Source organism: Littorina saxatilis, linkage group LG15, assembly GCF_037325665.1.
Source record: "Littorina saxatilis isolate snail1 linkage group LG15, US_GU_Lsax_2.0, whole genome shotgun sequence".
NCBI lineage: Eukaryota > Metazoa > Mollusca > Gastropoda > Littorinimorpha > Littorinidae > Littorina > Littorina saxatilis.
In genome coordinates this window covers 48,323,635-48,338,105 of record NC_090259.1, presented here as the reverse complement: position 1 = coordinate 48,338,105, position 14,471 = coordinate 48,323,635, and the positions used below count along the sequence as shown (strand labels likewise).

Here is a 14,471-nt window from a genome sequence, read left to right as displayed (position 1 = left end):
TGCCCAATAATCCAATACCATTATTTGCATTGTTCTTTCCAATTTGTATATATACCTCTGCTGCAGACTTTAATCTCTTTTCTTCCATTATAAACAAATCACTTACTCTTTCAATCCCAGCATTTTTCCAATGGGAATAAAACAACATTTTCCCTTTGTACCGAATCAAATCATTACTCCACAAAATTTGTTTATAAAAGTTGTGTACATCAATATTATCATGTTCCATCCTAAGCTTGTAATTTAAATGTGTCCACACTACCCTCTGCCAAAATGGGTTTTACTCGGTTTAACATTCAAATCAAGACAACCATACCCTCAAACAACATCTCCCAGAAACCATAGTGGTATAAACGTACAATTTTCTCCCTTCTTTTCATACAATCGTCCAACCCATTGTAAATCAAACGACTCTTGCATAATGTGCACATTTAACATTTTCAACCCACCTTCACTTATTTCTTTCTCCATTACTTTTCTTTTAACTTTTTCAAATGCTTTTTTATTCGAACACTTTCTTTGCCAAATAAACTTATAAAACAATCTATTCAACTCTGTAAAAACCTGATCTGGCAATCCAATCGTCTGCATCACAAATACCAAACCTAAATCTCTTCGACTCCATATTTTAATCAACTTCGTAATATTCTGAACTCTTAATACCCAATTCTTTTCAACATTTATTGCTCTATCATTATTTACAAAATAAATACCTAAAATCTTAATGTTATCTGTGCACTCAAAGGGCAACTTTTGCTGACCACAATGCTGTCCAATTTTCATTATTTTGGTTTTATTTACATTCAGGGTCAGTCCTGATAACTGTGCAAACTGTATTATTATATCATTAACTTTAAAAACATCACCACTGGATTCCAAACCCTAGTTTCTCATGTTGGTAACAACTGGCTATTTTTGTATCAGATGTGTCGTTGTTCCACATTAAACGATGCTAGAATGCAAGGTCGCAATCATTTGGTTGTCAAACCAGGTTGTGTTCTTTTTTTCATCACCTTTTTCCGTGCAAACTGTTTTGCGCCATTTCTTCGGTTGAAAGTAAACTTCCGACTGGGCGGGACCGGAAGTTGAGTCACAGCCAAATTCATTATTTCTGATTGGACAATGATGCCCACGCCCATTTGACCCCCACTACAATGTCAAGGTCGGAAAGTCGTGAATACAGTAGATCTCCTCTCCTACACTTACTACAAGGTAGGAAACCGATTCCCGAGGGGCCTCTCGACCCCGCTGGCAAACGTCGCATTCCTACCATACACACTTAGCAAGCAAATCAACGGCTGTGATCGCATCAAGCATACATTAAACCATTGGACAATGACATATTCAGGCAATCCATTCACGAACAAAATGAGTTTCAATGAAAAAACAGAAAAAAACGGGGCTCCAGGAGGCCGGGCAGGTGATCTGGTGGGGTTTAGGGGCAGGGCCAATTGGTGGGGTTTAGGGGCAGGGCCAATTGGTGGCCGTGTCAATATAAATCTGACCCCCTCTGCTCAAAGAGGACTTGTGCATGTAAAGAAAAACACAATTTTGTCACTCTGACCTGGGTTCAACTTTCTTTCTTTTTTTTTTTTCTTTTTTTTTTGGGGGGGGGGGGGGGGTAAGATACGTAAGGGGGCTGTGCTTTCGCGAAGATTTAGATTGCCTACATATGTATACCAAGTTGGCGTTGCTACTGCTGATATTCCGACCGCCAGAAGCCTTTTATTTCATTATAAATGTAGAGAGCACCGGTGTTACAAGTGGAGATGTTAGGTTCCCCCCCCCCCCTTTTTTTTTACGGGTAAACTTTGACAATCCACCTTGCGTTCTCCAATTGTGTTTGTCTTGTTGTTTGTTTCCACTTACTTTCAGATCTCCAGAACGCCAAGTTTTCCGTATCCTCGTACGGAGGCCAGGTATGACAGATTTGCCCATCCACTTGTAATTGAAGAGCCCACATCCGCTCTATGTCGAGATCTGCAACGGGATAATAACGGTTCTTTGTAGGCCGTCATGACCTCGAGACAATACATACTGCAAAATATAAAACCATGTTCATCTCAACAACTTCATTCCACAGCATTCCAACTGTCTGATTTGTCACAGCAAATGTTCGATTAAGTCTCGCCATCCTCAAGACAACGATAAGGAAGCCCCAGTGATGCCTCCATCTGACGTCATATTTTTGGAATGATAAGACGTCATGTCTTCATTCTTCTGTCTTTTGGATTCTTTGTTTTCTTTACTTCTTTAGTTTACAGCACAGCCGTTTTCAAAACTTGATCCTAATGCGACCTGACATATCAATTCATTTAGTTATTCAATCCTAAGAATATTCCAGAAAGACATATCAAATCAGTGGAGCCGAGTTTCCTTCTTTGGCCCATGCATTAGGATTCAGCCCGCTGTATATAAACTATATGTCAACAACAATCACTGATATAGCAGTATCCCTTCCTTATTAGCCCTCAAGCAATCCATTTAGGGAAAGCTGATGACAAGCCCTCTGCTGCCTTTCCGAGCTCTAAAACATCGCAGAACACAACCCTTGGCAGGAGTGTTTATGTTATCGCTCGGCCAGGAAAGAACAAATTTGCAAGCAAGACAAGGAAGAGAAATGAATTTCTGGCTGAAAATGTGCACAGTTAAGAAGTCACACACTGAGTCAGTTTAGTAGAAAGAGACATAGTCAGTACTATCAGGGCTGCTTAATAATAATACACACATTTTAAATCATCAGAATACACTCTCTGCAATCTTCTATACTGATTGCACAAAGAAACATTCAATGCGGAAGAAATCAGTTAAATACTGCTGTTTCCTACATGTCGAACCGGTACATAAGAATCACATTACACCGCCAACCGAAAGACCAAACTTGTCAAAGTTTTGTAAGTGAACACTACATCTTACAAGCAACAAAATATGCATGTTAGTGCATTTACACCTCCAGCATACATACAGATTAAACTTATTACGCTTAAAACAATATTTATGCTGTTTTCAAGAAAAAAAAAGTGAGTGTGGTTTAAGCTTTTTGAATATTCCGCGCAAATTTCGATGCTCCGCCTTGCAAGGTCACGGCGGCCGCTAGCTGCTGAGTCGCAGGAATTCGGAAATCTGTGGCACCATGCATAGGCGGTAAAGGCGCCTTCCTGTAACATTTACGTGGTTTTAAGTGTGTTTAACATTTCTCAGTTCCTGGAGCCCTTGCAATGATTATAATGATGACAAGAAGCAGAAGTTTCAAAGTAGTGTTACAAAATGTGGTTGTCTTGAAACAATTAACACAGGGTTTTTTCCATGTTGAGTGCAGCTGAGAATAGTTCTGTGTGAACTCAGTTATGCTGGTCCGCAGTAACCGAGCCGCTACTGTCGGAACTCGCGATAAAAGATAGGCCTAACCACAAAAAACACAATCGGCACTTTCTTGAAAAATCTTCCTTAATCTATTGGTATATATATGATATTACACTGACTAACCTTTTCATCTAAACCCTAGTTCTTCTTTACGAATGAATGTATTTTCTACTTTTGACGAGAAAAAAATAAAATGTATTCAGCTAGAGCCTATGCTTTCTTACTGCTGGGTCGGTGTCTGTAGCAGACGATACTTTGCCGCTCTGACAGAGAAACTGAATACAAGTCTAGAGTAAAGATAATGCAATGAACTTCGATATTTATCAACAGAGACAAAAGGTTCCTTTGGATATGCTTTCAAATAGAGATATTATATTCAGCAAGTATTTGTGTTGTTGAGTCAGTAGTGCATGACTGATAACAGAGATATAATATAGCCTACATTGATCATCTATCTACATAATTATGTCTGCATGATTACTGATGATAAGTTGGAACTCCATTTTGACAATTTTAACACAGATGCATATATTTTCGGGAAAGTGGGTGAAACACTGTACACTTTTCTTGGCAGTGCGGCGGATCTATCCAATTATAATTAAATTCCAATCTTTAACCCCCCCCCCCCCCCCCCCCCGGGCCTCTCTCCGGCTGCTGTTTCTAAAATCATCTTCTTTTATTTTGTTAATCTGTTTGGGGGGCTGGGGAGGGGGGGGGGAGATTGTGTGCTTTACAGAGCTCTGTTAAACAGATTGCTATTTAACCTGTGTTACGGCCACTTCAGTGAATGCAACTCAGTTCATCCATACTGTGGCATACATAATCCCGTTTATTTAAGACGGAAGCACGTGACCATCCTGGCAATACTCTCTAGATAGATAAAAGAAAGTGTTAGCAGATTATATTTCACAGTTTTGGTTTTAATCAATAAGTGCTTGAAGCGATTTTAAATTAGCATAATGATTGACCTTGCTAAAATGTGCAACTGAGATACTTTATCGAAGTTTTTAATACAACATTTTGATGCAGTCATGGCAACGCGTATGCTTCAAAATGTCGTCTGCAAAACCCCCACATACATAGCAAAAAAGCTCTGGTCTTCGCTTTGCAGACTTCTCCAAGAGTTTTTACTGAGACTCGGTTCCGAGATTCTGAATTATAAACAGTGGCCACCAGAGATAAACAACGCCAACTCGCCTGCAGGCTAGCGGCGAAAGACAAACCGTTTAACGCTTGACGAGCAGGGGCTAGTGTTTTGTCAGCACACGCTAAACAAAACAAGGCAGCTATAACACAGGACTGTGAGCTCTAATACTGAATTCGCCTCCACTGTTTTGATATGAAATTTTCCTAACCTCATACTCAACACACTTATAAAAAAACGCTCGCGCTGGACCCGAGTACTCTTCAGATTGGCTCGCTCCCCCAGTATGAAAGTTTTTGTCTTGTGCACGTTTAAGACCAAGTGATTGATCTGTGTGAATTACAGGCATTCCCTTTGCTATATAAATACATTGCATGCGAGCCGAGGATGTGCGTGGTGACTGGCCTTTCTCTTTTATTTGTAATTTGATCACAGTGAAAATGCACACACACACAATCACACACACACACACACACTCTCTCTCTCCCTCACTCCCTCTCTCTCTTCCTCTCTATCTCTCTCTCTTACACATGTGAGCTTGGGAACGACAGTTACGGTACACATGCACTTTTGTGCATCCGTGTGAACTCGTGGTACCTCTGTGCTATCGAGGATTCAAACCTGTACTATCGGGGATCCATTAAGGTTTCCGAGACTGTGTTTCGTTTCTATTGAATTGGTCTCGCGGAAGGGCCGATTCTAAAATTTGCATAGGTAAAACGATCGCTTTTTTGGTACAAGCCTCTGGAGTAAATTTGTGATTAATGTTTTTGTGAACAAGAAACAATTGACAGGTGGCTTTATTCCATCTCCCTTTTTCCTTCCGCCGCGATGTAAATTTGAATAGTTGAAGGTGACGTTAGACACTAACTAAAGAAAGTGGGGGTGCCCGACACCCCTCGAGTCGAATATGTGTTAATCTTGTGACGCCGGCGCGCAGGATGTGGCCGCTAAAACTGTCTTTTTGCTTGGCACTTTGGAGTGAAGACAACCTATATTTGTTGTGGTGTGTTTTCTGGACGCCTTGTGTGACATATCTGTCACAGGCTGAAATCCTTTGGGATGTGAGGAATTCTTTTGCTGGTAGGTTAATACAATTTTATTTCTGTAAATGGGTAAGCAGTGAGAAGAATAGTATGCTGCTTGGGGAAAGGATTTATTTGAATGTTCAAGTAGATTGTTTTGTGAGTTGGAATGCTTGGGAAGACTTTTGTTTGTTGAATGCTTTAGAAAACCGTTGTTTGAGAGAACGGTATTGTAGGTATGTTATTTGGTAGGAATGATGTGTTTTGTTGTTCAACGAGTTAGCTTGTGGTAGTTGACATTGTTGATTTGTTTACGTATGCTTACGGCGTGCATTCTGTGGTTTGCAGGATGGCAGAGTGTGCGACGGGGTTTCTTTCTAGAGGGGTGTAGTTAGATTCAGGTCTTTTCTTTTTAGAGGGGTTTAGTTAGATTCAGTTAGTTCTTTTTTTGCTGGTTTCAGTAGACTAGGTTTTACGGGTTTTCGTAGATGGGTTTCTTGCTAGGTTTTCGTAGATTAGATTTTGTTAGAGGGGAGCAGTTAGTTTTAGTGGAGGGATTTTGGTCAGGTTTTGTTGGAGTTTTTGTAGATTTGGTTTTTTTTTTGAAGAATTGTTTTTAGGTTGTTTTTTTAGATTTCGTTTGTTTTAGATTAGAGTCTCATTGTGGGTTTTTTGGATTAAAGTTGAGAGTGAGGATTTAGAGTAGAGTGTAGTTTGGGGAAAGGATTTAGTGTGTTTTTAAAGGGTAGCTTTAGAGGGAGAATTTAGAATGTAGTTTTAGAGTGAAGAGTTGAGAGCGTTGTTTTTTTGGAGTTGTTTAGTCCTATAGTAATACATTGAAAGTTTTGTATTTGAAAGTAAACCCCCGTTATCCCACACATTCCCCTTATCATCTTTTTGAATAAAAGAACCTGTTAATATAACTTGTGTCGTTTGCTTGAGTGTTTGAGCTCGGTAAGAAAGAGTAAACTAAATTGGCACACGGTTACATTCACACACACACACACACACACACACACACACACACACACACACACACACACACACTGACACACTAACACATGTGCACAAAATGAACACACACACACACACACCGCGCGAGAGAAAAAGACGTCAAAGACTTTTGACCGTGACGTAATCTTTTTATGACGCTATATTTCTCGTCAATGTGTGACGCGTTCGGCTGTTCTATGAGACTGCCTGGCTGGCTGTGGCTCCGCGAATTCCCCCCCGCCGCCAAGTCGTTTTTGTGTGGTTTATTTCGCATTTAGGTCCCAGGTAACATTATGAAGTTTTAATACGATCAATCGGACCTATTATCAAGTTAGTGTATCAACTTTTGAACGAACTGCGCCCAGTAGTTTCCCAGCAATAAGCTGTTAAGTCGAGACACACACACACACACACACACACACACACACACACACACACACACACACACACACACACAATTAAAGTCTGCTGGACCCTTGTACTAGCGTACTCGGGGAAAATTTTGAGATAATTAAATAAAAACATTAAAAACATAACAATTCCGAAACCCAATGGAAACATACGAACGTTATACTCAACCTATTTTCTTCAATTCTGAGAGTTTTAAAAAGTAATAATATATCCATTTCAGGAAAAGATGAGGAATTCAATGCAATGATTGTCTGTAAGTGATAATTCGTTTTGGATGACAAATTTAATGAGCAAAGTAATTACCTAACTTTTAAGCCTCCGAGCTTAAATGCAATCCCAAAGTCCTGACTTAGTAAATGATTGCTTGACTCAAATTTCAATTTGGTTGAAAAATGAGGGCCTGGCTGGTCATCCTCAACTATCACTAAAGCCGGATATGACGTCATCAAAAACACTTATCGAAAAAATGAAGAAAAAAACCAGGGGATATCATATTCAGGAACTCTCATGTCAAGTCTCATAAAGATGGATCCTGTACGTAGTTTTCTCTGAATCGCTCTGCGCTCACACACACACACACTCACACACATACATACTTACATACACACACACACACACACACACACACACACACACACACACACCAAAACCCTCGTCTTGATTCCCCGTCTATGTTAAAACATTTAGTGAAAACTCGACTAAAGGATGTAAAAAAAACTTTGTTAAACAAGAAGGGCAAAGCCCATACGACTCACATGCTTGACCTTGACCTTTACATGACCTTGACCTTCAGGTCAAGGTCAAATAACTTTTTTGTTTGTTTGTTTGCTTAACGCCCAGCCGACCACGAAGGGCCATATCAGGGCGGTGCTGCTTTGACATATAACGTGCGCCACACACAAGACAGAAGTCTCAGCACAGGCTTCATGTCTCACCCAGTCACATTATTCTGACACCGGACCAACCAGTCCTAGCACTAACCCCATAATGCCAGACGCCAGGCGGAGCAGCCACTAGATTGCCAATTTTAAAGTCTGAGGTATATGACCCGGCCGGGGTTCGAACCCACGACCTCCCGATCACGGGGCGGACGCCTTACCACTAGGCCAACCGTGCCGGTGGTCAAATAACTAAACCTAGCAATGACATCATACACTAAGAACTGCATAACACATTTTTCCTACCAAAATACATGTGACCTTGACCCAAGGTCAAGGTCATCCAAGGTCATGCAACACAAAGCTGTTAATTCAAGACATAGGAAGTACAATGGTGCTTATTGGCTCTTTCTACCATGAGATATGGTCACTTTTAGAGGTTCACTACCTTATTTTGGTCACATTTCATAAGGGTCAAAGTGACCTTGACCTTGATCATATGTGACCAAATGTGTCTCATGATGAAAGCATAACATGTGCCCCACATAATTTTTAAGTTTGAAACAGTTATCTTCCATAGTTCAGGGTCAAGGTCACTTCAAAATATGTATACAATCCAACTTTGAAGAGCTCCTGTGACCTTGACCTTGAAGCAAGGTAAACCAAACTGGTATCAAAAGATGGGGCTTACTTTGCCCTATATATCATATATAGGTGAGGTATTCAATCTCAAAAACTTCAGAGAAAATGGGAAAAATGTGAAAAATAGCTGTTTTTTAGACAACATTTATGGCCCCTGCGACCTTGACCTTGAAGCAAGGTCAAGATGCTATGTATGTTTTTCGGGGGCCTTGTCATCATACACCATCTTGCCAAATTTGGTACTGATAGACTGAATAGTGTCCAAGAAATATCCAACGTTAAAGTTTTCCGGACGTCCGGACGGACGGACGGACGACTCGGGTGAGTACATAGACTCACTTTTGCTTCGCATGTGAGTCAAAAAGGGTATAGCGTACCATGTGTGTTGTCTTCAATTTGTCGGCGAACAATGAGAATCTTCCGGATGGTGTAGATGGCCTCCATGTCAACCTCGACCCAAGGCGTTATGTCATGATCGGCGGTGTGCATGCACGAACAGTCAACGGTTGGGGTGGAGATACCGTCCACGAAGAAGCATACTTTCCGTTCCCAGAATCGGGAGCTGGCCGTCACTGGCTTGTTGTACGCAACGTTTACTGCAAACACGGACACAAACAGAAACTGAAACTGACCTTCATACCACAGGCACCCAACACGAAGTGGGCGGGGTTTATGTCTTGGATGTCACTTGGTTGGGGTGATGGACGATCTTCTCTACTACAGTTATTGTAGTAGTCTTGAGAGCACGTAATCAAACCCACAGGCCCCGCCCACCGTGATTCCGCCCATCTCGTGACGAGTGCCTGTGCTTCATATCAACACAAAAAAGTAGTCTAAAGGTTTCAGGCGGAGGGAGAGAGGGGTGACTGGAGCAAAAGTGCATTATCTACAAGTAAATATCAACCATTGGCTGCAGTCGACGCGCGATGATACATGCTCCCATTTGGGCTTTTCACACGAGCTGATGAGTGATGTTACTAGGTGGCAAGCGTAACCACGAGATGGGATATCCCGTGGCCGGTTCTGGATCCTGCTCCCTCCAGAAGATCTGAAGCCTGGGGCTGGTAGCAAGGCACCGTAAACAGCAGCATGGGTGCCGTAAAGTAAGCACATGGTAATGGTATTCACACCCCAATCATGCTGACTCAGGTGTAAACGAAGGTTTGCAGGGGATCTGAAACCCCTTGTTGCCCGCTAACCTGGGCCGCTTTTGGAGGGGTTGAATTTCACGATAAAGCAGTTACCCCCCTAACCATGCTTATCTTCCCCCAATCCGTGCCCATTTCATGCCAAACTGTTAACTATGTCGTTTTATCAGTCTAGTAAATATGAACTTGACTGATCATAAGTCTTGCGTTTTTATTGATTATCCACATTTAGCATGATGGGGGATATTTGTGTTGCATGGTTCGTATGTCTTGTCATAAAAACTGGGATTTTTGGGGGAAGTAACTTATTATAGTGGGGCAATCATGTAAACTCTCTTGACCATTACACAACTTCCAAGACTTGAGAAGAATCATGAAGTAGCTGCAGTTGTGTGATAAATGTTAGGTATGGTAAGGGTTAAAACCAAGAAACATGTGCCGAGAGACTGGAACCCGCCTTTACCGGAGCAGCGGTACGGAACGTTACCGAGTGCACTAACGCCACGGGGCTAAATGTCTTTGGAGGTAAACATAGTACATCTATTATTTGATCTATTATTTGAGTGTTACTGAGACTGAGACAGAGAGAATTTATGCGGCAGAACAATCGTTCTCTCTGCAAAGATAAACTTACTGAAGTTGGTTTTTTCCGCAGAGTTAATATCACATTCCGTGCAGCGACAGTCTGGATCATCTGCAAACAAACACAACAATCACATAATGACAAAACATACAAGCAAGAGCACCCTTCTCAGACACACAGCAATAGAGTCACGATGAAACATACCAACGAGATCACCATTCTCACAAACTTTCTTTCTTTATTTGGTGTTTAACGTCGTTTTCAACCACGAAGGTTATATCGCGACGATTCTCACAAACAAGGCAATACACTCATAATGAAACATACAAGTATAGAGCAACATTCACAGACACAGCAATACAGTCACGGTGAAACATAACAACAAGATCACCATCCTCACAGACACAGCAATACATTCATGGTGAAAAATAACAACAATCTCACCATCCTCACAGACACAGCAATACAGTCACGGTGAAACATAACAACAAGATCACCATCCTCACAGACACAGCAATACATTCATGGTGAAACATAACAACAAGATAACCATTCTCACAGACACAACAATACATTCATGGTGAAAAATAACAACAATCTCACCATCCTCACAGACACAACAATGCATTCATGGTGAAACATAACAACAATCTCAACATTCTCACAGACACAACAATAATCTGAACATTAACACAGACACAACACTACATTCATGGTGAAACATAACAATAATTTGAACATTAACACAGACACAACAATACATTCATGGTGAAACATAACAACAATCTCAACATTCACACAGACACAACAATACATTCATGGTAAAACATAACACCAATCTCAGCATTCACACAGATACAACAATACATTCATTGTGAAACATAACAACAATCTCAACATTAACACAGACACAACAATGCATTCATTGTGAAACATAACAACAATCTCAACATTAACACAGACACAACAATACATTCATGGTGAAACATAACAACAATCTGAACATTCACACAGACACAACCATACATTCATGGTGAAACATAACAACAATCTCAACATTCACACAGACACAACAATACATTCATGGTGAAACATAACAACAATCTCAACATTCACACAGACACAACAATACATTCATTGTGAAACATAACAACAATCTCAACATTCACACAGACACAACAATACATTCATTGTGAAGCATAACAACAATCTCAACATTCTCACAGACACAACAATACATTCATGGTGAAACATAACAACAATCTGAACATTCACACAGACACAACCATACATTCATGGTGAAACATACACTGAGCACAAAAAGTTAAGGATATTTTTTCAGTGGTATTCACGACTTTCCGACCTTGACATTGTAGCTAGGGTCGTGTTATCATTGTCCAATCAGAAATAGTCAATGATCATCTCCGAAGTGTGTTCCGGTCCGGAACGCAAAACAGTTTGCGCGGAAAAAGAGAACGTGGTTTGACAACCAAAGGGCATTTTGACCGGCTCGCAACACAGCATCGTTCAAATGTGGGAGAACGACACATCTGACAAATAGCCAGTGGTTACCAACATGAGAAACTGGGGATAGGAATCGTAATCCGTATGTAAGTTTGAAGCGGCCCTGACGCTGTTTGTACGTCAATCCGGAGAGAAGCTATCGTACTAGGCCCTAGGTGACATTTCGTCAAGTTCGACTCCCAGTGTGCCGACTCTATGACCCTCCCCCCGCCAAACTGCTACCCCCGGTGGCAGGGAAAGCGGTTCGACTTAAGGTGACTGCAGGGCAAGTTTGATTTTGCAAGCTAAAAATAAATGGTCTACTACCTTGTCAGTCTAGATCTGGAACTCATGAAACAGCGCTATTCAAATCCCCATAAAGTGAGCTGGTGTTTTTCTAGATCTAAGCATCGACCGAAATGTTCCTCGCATGGCATAATTATTTGTTGAAAATCAAAGTATTCGTTTTTTGTTTGTTCGCGTGTCTGGTTTGTTTTGTCGATTAGCTGACACGATGTGTGGCTTTTTATTTTGTATGGGTGGTTTAGCGTACATATGTTCTGCGCGAACTTAGAATCCGGTTTCATTCTAGAATGGACCGGGTCCAGGTTGGAATTCTAACCCTGCGCAAGTACAGGGGTGCCATTCTAGAATGAAACCCTTGTTGCTGGTCCATTCTAGAATCGGCCGTGCGCAAGGTTGGAATTTGGGTCCAAGTTGGAATAGTCATTTCAGTTAGACTATCACACAGCCAAAGCCACAAATGTGGATTTTCTGTTTGTTTTTGTTTTTTGTGTGTTTGGTTGGGGTTTTTTTCGGGTTTTTTACACTTTACTCAAAGACATCGTGAATTGGGATTGTGATGTTCTGAAAGTGATTACGATTTTGAGAGACACTCAGCACTGATCGCTACGAACGGAAATTTCCGGACTGACAGTGTTTTGCCGATCTCGCTTGTAACTTTTAATCTTATTCATATACATGAAGTTGGTCTTCTGAATTGTGAAGATATAATGTCAACTTTTTTTTAAACCTGTGACAACAGCTCTATAACTCACTCTGTCCTTCTGTTGGTCTGTCTGTCGGTTAGTCGGTCTGACCGTCTGTCTGTCTGTCTGTTTTTTAGGCAACATTTATGGCCCCTGCGACCTTGACCTTGAAGCAAGGTCAAGATGCTATGTATGTTTTTTGGGGCCTTGTCATCATACACCATCTTGCCAAATTTGGTACTGATAGACTGAATAGTGTCCAAGAAATATCCAACGTTAAAGTTTTCCGGACGGACGGACGTCCGGACGGACGGACGTCCGGACGGACGGACGGACGGACGACTCGGGTGAGTACATAGACTCACTTTTGCTTCGCATGTGAGTCAAAAAACCGGACATTTCCGAGAGGGAGACAGCGCTGACATCAGGGCCGGACTAGGCGAAGAGGAGGGGGGGGGGGGGGGGTTGCCAGTGGTGGCCCAGGGGGATGTCCCCCCTGGCGGCAGGGGCGGATCAGTTCATTTTATGACTGGTTTTTTTCAAAAGTATATTGTGAAGATATGGGTGTGAAGGCGCGAAGTGCCCAGCCGACGGCGCGAAGCGCCTAGCTTGCTAGGGGGGTCCGGGGGCATGCCCCCCCGGAAAATTTTGAAAAAAAGGATGCAAAATGGTGCAATCTGGTGCATTCTGAGGATGATCATTACCAGTTTCAGGCAGCAGATTTTGTCACTGATTAATACCCCAAAAATTGAAACTCAATGTAAAATAAAGAAATGCATACCTCATTCAATATTTTTATTTTTTTGCTGGGGGGGGTCCGGAAACCCTAGAACTCACCCCCCCCCCCCCCCCCCTTCGTTGTGGGGGTCAGGGGGCGAAGCCCCCTGAAGCTGACGGGTAGGTCATATTCTGAGATAGGAAAATGGTCGCTCCTTGCATGAAACGGCATAAAATAAGCAATAATAAAAAAAAATTAAATAAGTAAGGTACATGTTTAGGCTAGGGGGGGGGGGGGGGGTTGCGCAACCCCCATAACCCCCCCGGTAGTCCGGCCCTGGACATTGCAAGCGGCCGCAACCGGCTCTCATCACAAAAACAACTGCCCTGCAAACAATACCGCCCTGGTAGTCCCCCTTGCTATGGTCTGCCTTTGTTTATTGCGTACTCAGGAGTGTCAACTTTCTTGACATGACATGACATCGCAAGATCGCCAAAGGATTTTTTTCAGGGGTAGACAAATCAGCCCCATTTTATCAAAGGGAAGGTGCAGGTGGAGATAATTCAAGGGAAGACAACTCTGTCTTACCTACAAACATTACGGCCCCCTTTATTCAAGGGTTTCATTCTAGAATGGCACCCCTGTACTTGCGCAGGGTTAGAATTCCAACCTGGACCCGGTCCATTCTAGAATGAAACCGGATTCTAAGTTCGCGCAGAACACATACATGTATAAAATGAGACCTAGACCACATACACCATGAAAGTAGAGTTCCCCGTTCAATACCAAGATTGCCAGTATTGACTACTTAGACAACTTTTGGATAAATGTGTAGGTCTGAGGTGTTGCAGTGGTAGATTGTTTGCACGGGTATGTAGGTAGGTACGTGTACATCCGTGTGCTTTTGTGCAGGCATTTGTGAAGCAGTAACATGCAACATTTTTGACAAACATCAGGGTTGTGTGTGTGTGTGTGTGTGTGTGTGTGTGTGTGTGTGTGTGTGTGTGTGTGTGTGTGTGTGTGTGTGATAAAACCAACTAAGCTTACATCCAGCACAAAAAGCTTCAGCTCTAC

At 42.0% G+C, this 14,471-nt stretch overlaps 1 protein-coding gene across 2 annotated transcripts in view; it reads right to left on the bottom strand.

Moving 5' to 3' along the window:
* Positions 1 to 14,471, bottom strand: part of LOC138949514 (uncharacterized) — a 725,664-nt gene that overhangs the window by 563,351 nt on the left and 147,842 nt on the right. For both annotated transcript variants that reach the window (XM_070321340.1, XM_070321341.1), the window contains exons 3-5: positions 10,239 to 10,298; positions 8,834 to 9,052; positions 1,870 to 1,980 (exon numbers count right to left, since the gene is read on the bottom strand). In XM_070321340.1, the coding sequence (XP_070177441.1) occupies positions 1,870 to 1,980; positions 8,834 to 9,052; positions 10,239 to 10,298 (390 nt within the window). The remainder of the gene's footprint in view (positions 1 to 1,869; positions 1,981 to 8,833; positions 9,053 to 10,238; positions 10,299 to 14,471) is intronic.